Raw genomic sequence first — 6,981 nt, forward strand, 5'->3', positions numbered from 1 at the left:
TGGTCCTTTTTGGATGGCCCCGTTAAAAATTAACGGTCAACTGCAATTTAAACTATTTTGACTAAATTAGAGACTTAAATTAGAATATTTAATATTTTTCTTTTTTTAAAAACAAATCCAGACTCTCTCTCTCAGGACTCTCTTCTATCCTTCTCTCAACACCCTCTTCTTCCCCTTCCACTCCACCACCCGCCCCCACCTTTGCCGTCGCTCCTGGCTTGTCTTCGGTGAAAGAGGAGAACTTGCACTTAAGGGTGGAATTGCAGTGGTTTTTTATGGCGTTGTCGGTGCGGCCATAGAGGAGGAGGCAATGGTGGCCCGTTTGTTGACGAAGCGGGCGTGTGCGTGAATGGTGGTGTCTTCCTCGTCGGGGTGAAGGCGTGATGCTTGACCTGAGGGAAGAGCTGGTTGCACCAGCGGAGGCGGCAGCTCTTACCGGAGGGGCGAGTGAATGAGGGATTTAGGAATGCGGCGATGGCAATAAGTCGCGTCGGAATCACCAGAGTTATTTATTTGAATCGATTGGATTGCTTTATTTGTTGTTTTTTGCTACAAGGGAATTTGAAGGAGAACAACGAAGAAACCTAATCTGCAACCCAAAAAATTAAGTTATAATTTAATTGTTAATAAAATATACTCCTACGTCCCACAAAAGATGTCACACTTGTGAGACGTTGCGAGATTTTAGGAGGTTTTGTTTTGTGTGTTAAATGGAAAGAGAAAATATAATTTTAATTTAGAACAATGACGGAAACAATTTAGGACTGAAAAATAAGATAAAAATTAAATATTTTTATATACAATTATAATTCTCATGCAAATTGCAAGCGATACATTCTCATTTCTTAGCCTCCAACTTGCCCGAAGAGAAACCAATACAAAAATCCTCGGGCAAAAACAATGAATACAATTTGGTCTATCCGTGTTATAAAATTCAAAAAGGAACCGTGTACGGCAATGCAAACATGTCCACCTCCGGTAAGTATTGTGCACGGGGCCACAATGACAACGTGTTCGAGCAGGGTATGCTGTCATCTCTGAGCACCCGCTTCTTTTCAGGCATTTCCAATTTACTCTTGCCCCCAAAGAGCCAATCTTCATCTTCGTTATCAACACAAACATCTTGCAGAATTTGGGGTGGAACCCAATTCTCAATCAGATTTTGGTAACGAAGCCCCTCTTTCTGCATTGCTGTCAAAACTATATCTGCTAATGGCAAAGCTTTAATTTCCAAGGGAGGAGCATTCTTGATCTGCTTAGAGGTAGCAGGCAACACTTTAGTTTCAGAGGGAGAAGCAGTCTTGTTCTGGTTAGAGGCAACATGAATCCGTTCTCCACCACTCTTTAGAACAAGACATTGGCTGGTTGACCCTGATGTGGAACAAAAGCCTGCACTTCTCTGTCTCTGAGAAACATCATTATCGATTTGGCAAGGAGTATGAATTCTACTTGATGTAGAACATGGTTTGTGCTCATTGCCTGATGGAGCATCAGATTGGGTTTGCTTCTTTGAAGTTAGCCGTATCCGGATAATTTTTCCTGATTAAAAAAAACAAGTGCATATGAACACACATTAATTAATGAAATATAGTTTTAGAAATTCCACAACATCTGAAATATCGTTACCATGACTGCGGCTAACATCAACAGGGGAAGGCTGTCTCTTCCTCTTGTTGCTATTCTCGGTGCTGTCAGAGGAAGAGCTCGGACCAGGCAAGAAAACAGGCTTTGCATGCTCCTCCGTGAGGCCACTCCGTTCCAATTGTTCAATCTCAGTTTTGTTTCCCTTTTGTGAGAAGTCACCTTGGCCATCACTCCAGAATTTTTCACCAAAATGACTACAGACAATATCAGTGTTGCCAAGATTCTTCAGACTACTCTTGTCTTTCTTTCTCTCTTTTTTATCCCTTTTCTTCTCCTTCCTCTGTTCCTCAGCTTGGACCTTTGGCTTTTGGAGCTTTAGAGCACCAAGATCAAAAAATTTAGAAATTGATTACAGGGAAGAGCTTATGCGACATGGCCGAGAATATGGCTACAGACCTCAGCATAATTACACTTCTTATGCAATCAGTACAAACAAAACACTTAGAGATGATCAAGCATCTCAAGTTACACTTAGCAAATCTAACATTTGACTGCTACATTCCAAATCTCTCGAGTCAATACAATTAAGATTCAAACACAATTTCTTCAAACAAAAGAGGAATTACACAATCACAATGTTTGAAATAAGTACAAACCAGATGTTAAGCAAACAAGCAAAATGGAAGAAAATTTTCAAAGGTTAAAGAAATAAATATTACTCAGAAGAAAGAGCTAAACTGAAGCTTGTAATTTAGTTGAGACTTCAGAAGATAAAGACTAAAAAGGTCCATAAAACCATACCTAGCGGATTTATAATATCAAAGACATATATCCCGCTACAATTGACTGAACACCCAGCCTAAAAAATATGTTAATTGAATGTGAAAGAGAATCATGTGGCCTCTTGATTCTCATTGGATACATACAATATACTACGTCCAAATCAAGTAACACAACTATGGAGAAGATTACAGGTTTAAACTTCTTGTTTGATCAAGTTAGTAGACTCACTAACATCCCCACAACACTAAATCAAGCTTGGATGAATAAAAAAGTACTTTTGCACAAGAAAAAAACATCACTAACATCAGAAAGCTTTCCCAAAAGAATCTCTAAATATCTCCACTCAAGACCGAAAATATCCTACAACTGTGTTGGTGCAGGCCTCTGATATTTATGTTAACACAAATTTCTCAATCACCAAACAAGATATTTATGCATACTACCCCAAAATCTAAGACAAAATAAAAAATGACCTAAAGTTGAGCACACAAATAAAACATACAAGAACCAAAAGTCAGACTCAATCCAACCCTACTTTTCAGAATCTTGAAATCGACAAAGTGCCTCCATACTCAATTTTTAAATAAATTAAATTAAATTTAATATGGGTTATCATTCGAATACAAAAACTATCTCAAATTTTCCAGAAATTCCAACCCATCCTCCACACAAAAATCCAGGTCCACTAATACAAACATTTTTCAAAGATGTATGTGTACATGGAAATCAAACACAATCAATTATCGGATTTGTTAAGAAATTCACATGTCCGCTCGGTACCAAAAAAAACCCACCACAACTCGTTAATCATATCGATGGGTACTCAAGCTCATGAATAAATCAATCAAGGAACTCGGTTCAACCAACCTTAATCGAATCGATCAAGGCATCTTTTCTGGCGCTGCTCAAAGCATAGCCCGGTGGTGGGTACGGAAAGCACCGAGACATTTCGAATCGGAGATTAAATCGAAGATTTAGCCGTAAAACAAATCACAAATCACAAATCCCACTCACGGCAATGAAATACAGGGTAGTTTTAAAGATTTAAGAAGAAATAATTCGAATCTGGAGGAAGGAGAGGCGCAGATCTCAGAGTGCCCTAGGGTTAGGGTTTCGACTACGACAGAGGAAACGCGGAATGAAAACGATTTAGGCGTAGAAGAGGTCATATATATAGGCCAGGTATGACCGACTTTGACGCGTTCTTTTAATTTTCAATTGGGCCCCTATACGTTTTCTTATTTACACTTTTGCCCCGATTTATTTCTGCTTTGAATATATGAAAAACAATACCGAAATCTAATAGAATCAGATTGATTAAAAAATTGTAATCTTCGACGAGAAAAATTAACTTTCCTATTTATTGATAATAATTGGAAATATTTTATTTGTTTGAGTTAGGGTTATTGATGGAAACAAAAATTATATAGATGGAAGGTTGTGTATGTGGTTATGAGATTAATTAATTTTTTTATTAAAATGCTACTCCCTCCATCCCGGATAATTCAGGTCACTTTGATTGGCCGCGGGTTTTAAAAATTGTAATGGAAAGTGGGTTGAAAAAGTTAGTGGAATGTGGGTCATACCTTTATATATTAGTTTTATAATAAAATATGAGTAGGAATGTGTTAGTGGAATATAAGGTCAACTACTAAAAATGGTAAAAGTGAAGTGGAACAAATTATATGGGACGGACCGAAATGAAAAACTTAGACGAATTATCTGAGACGGAGGGAGTAGATGAGTTTGGACTGGATTGATATCAGAGTAATTAACAATAATGTTATATTATACCGGTTATTAAACTTTAACTTATTTTAAAATTAATATTATTATTTAGAGTTTAATTTAATTTTTAAACTATTATATTTAAATTTCTCTGTTTTTTTTTTCCACCCAACCAATTTTTCACTTCGTTTTATATACTCCATTCTCCAACCATTAGTTTTTTTTTACAATCTGTTAAGTTAGAATTTTTTGAGGTTTGATGAATTATTCTCCATTTTTTTTCTGTATTATATTTGAAATCTTATTGGGATCTATATTATATTTAAAATCTTTTTTTGGATTTTTTTCTAATTCCATGAAAATCGAGCAACTTATAATGAAAAAAAAGAGAAAATAAAATAGGATTAAACGACTTGCGCTGAATTTACGAACAAGATTTTACCCAATCTTTGGGTAAGATGAGAGAGAAAAAAAATCTTTAATAATTTTTTTCAAGATTTGCCAAATCATTTAATAAGTTTAACTTAAATAAGAATAGCTAGTTGCCATTTATAATAAAAACTAGTATCACACTTGTGCATCGCACAGATTAAATATTTTAAAATAATAATTTTAAATTATAGGTTATTTACAAAAAATGTAAAACATTATAAAAAATGTATATAATAACTATGAATTATACGGCTACAACATATATATTAAACATGAAATAATTAAGAATGAATCATAAAAATTTGGAAAGCTTTAATTCATAATACGTGAATGGAAATTATTTGAAATAACATCATTTCATTAAGTTCTTCGAAGAAAAAAATAATAATCCATGTATCATGGAGTACTAAATAAAAATACTATTCCTATATTAGAATTAATTGAAAGTATAACATCTCACGAACTACTTTCTATACAAAAATTTCATAATTATGAATAAATAAATTATAAATCAATATTATTAGACTAATTCAAATTAACTTATTACTATTTTGTTATTAATTGACACACTTAATAAGAACAAATTTTAAAAATTGGCATGGAATAAATATAAAACAATAGCTAAATGATTCAGGCAAATATTAAAGTAAAACTTAAAAAAGAATTAAAAAAGAATTAAGTTATAATATATTATTTAATTTATAAGAGCATTAATACTTCCATAACTCAATTTATATAGATATGTGGGGAAAAAAATATTGATATAGTATAATTTTCTATCATGGGACAGAGGATATAGTAATAACGTCTTATATAAGTGATCCAAAAAGATGGTAATATATATTAGTGAAGGCTATCGCTTAGCCAAATATATAACGGACCAATAATATAGGCAAGCTTAAACTTAAAAGCCTAATAGCTCATCTTTATAACAAAAGGAATAACGGCAAGCTTAAACTTAAAAGCCTAATAGCTCATCTTTATAACAAAAGGAATAAACTACACTTCATCAGACTAATATAATTATTGAAGAAGATTATACCAAAAATATAAAGACCAATAATATGGGGAAGTCTAAACTTGATGAATAGCCTAATATCCAATCCACAATTAGTAGGACTATTAATAATATTATTATTTAAAAAGACTAAATATGAATATGCAAATTGGACAGGAGTATGCCAGCTGTGATGCTACACATAAATTTCACCATATCATCGGCCTTCGTCCACGCTGTGCCCCTCTACCTCATTCTCTGTCGTTGTGAAGATTAAAAAAAAACAAATAAACAAAACAAAACACACAACCACAATGAAAATACAACAAATGATAAACATGAAATTGTACGAAAAAACGTCACTTCCTTAAGTATTGCACCAAACTTTTCGTGTAAACTTCACGGAAAAGTTGCTTGAATGCTAACGCCCTAAGCAAAAAAATATAATTAATGATTTTATATAATTTGCATACAAACATAAAATAACTCATTAAACAACATACCGCACGGTAATGAAAAACACTATAACCCGATGGCATTGGTTATGGCTCCATGAGCAGTAGCTTCATAAACGTGGATGTAACGAACTTCGATAACAAAATAAATTGTGGAAGGCTCCAGATCATTGAGAAAGGTGAAGAATGATTCCATGATGTTGACCTTTTTTCATAAGATATGAACAAAAATATCAAACTTAAGTGTGAGGTAAGTAGGAATGTGTAGATAGTAAGTCTTCAAACGTCATATTTATAGATAAAAAATTAACCATGAGATGCTTTATAACTTCTCCAAATTAAAGTCATTAATTTGCACCTTTAAATGTGAATAGTAAGTTTCAAAAACTGAATAATTAATTAAAAAATTGATTGACGGATGGAAACTATATACGGACACACATTAATTTTATAAGAGAATTTAATATTTTGATTTTTTATTCTATTCTCATAGAGAATTCATGATAGCAAATATGTAACGGTAAAATAATGATGAGCATTAATTTTTGGATATTAAATTGAGTGTTACAAAGAAATGAAATGACATTTAATTAAAATAATTTTATATTACTCGATACTTATGAAATTAAAAGAGACTTAATCTTTTAATCTAAAATGGCAGATAGATGAGTTTTTGATTAAAATTTTTAACCTATGTAATACGCATATATACTTGTTTGGTTCTTAAATGAGAGTTAGTGATTTCCTATGTGCATAAAAATAATTTTGTACGTACATAAATTCTTTAATATATTGAAATAAATTAAGATACACACGCGGTGTGAAAATTATGTTAATTCATCAATATATACATGGTGGATTTCTATTTATTACTAACGCTTAACCCAACAAAAATTATTTCCCCACACAATAATGTGATTAGATTGTAACTGCCATTTTAAATTATCATAATTATTACTAATACAATTCTTAATTTTGAAAGAAGTTACAAATCCTATAATT

The 6,981-nt window shown here is 32.7% G+C and overlaps 1 protein-coding gene across 1 annotated transcript; it reads right to left on the reverse strand.

Annotated features, from left to right (window-relative positions):
• Positions 1-772: 772 nt before the first annotated feature.
• LOC125203589 lies at positions 773-3,495 on the reverse strand. The gene is made up of 3 exons (XM_048101969.1): positions 3,235-3,495; positions 1,627-1,957; positions 773-1,539 (listed from the first exon to the last, which is right to left on the reverse strand). Exons 1-3 carry the CDS (start codon positions 3,313-3,315, stop codon positions 935-937), a joined length of 1,017 nt encoding a protein of 338 aa, XP_047957926.1. The 5' UTR covers positions 3,316-3,495; the 3' UTR covers positions 773-934.
• Positions 3,496-6,981: the final 3,486 nt, after the last annotated feature.

The sequence above is a fragment of the Salvia hispanica genome, chromosome 2, assembly GCF_023119035.1.
Source record: "Salvia hispanica cultivar TCC Black 2014 chromosome 2, UniMelb_Shisp_WGS_1.0, whole genome shotgun sequence".
In the NCBI taxonomy this organism is placed as follows: domain Eukaryota; kingdom Viridiplantae; phylum Streptophyta; class Magnoliopsida; order Lamiales; family Lamiaceae; genus Salvia; species Salvia hispanica.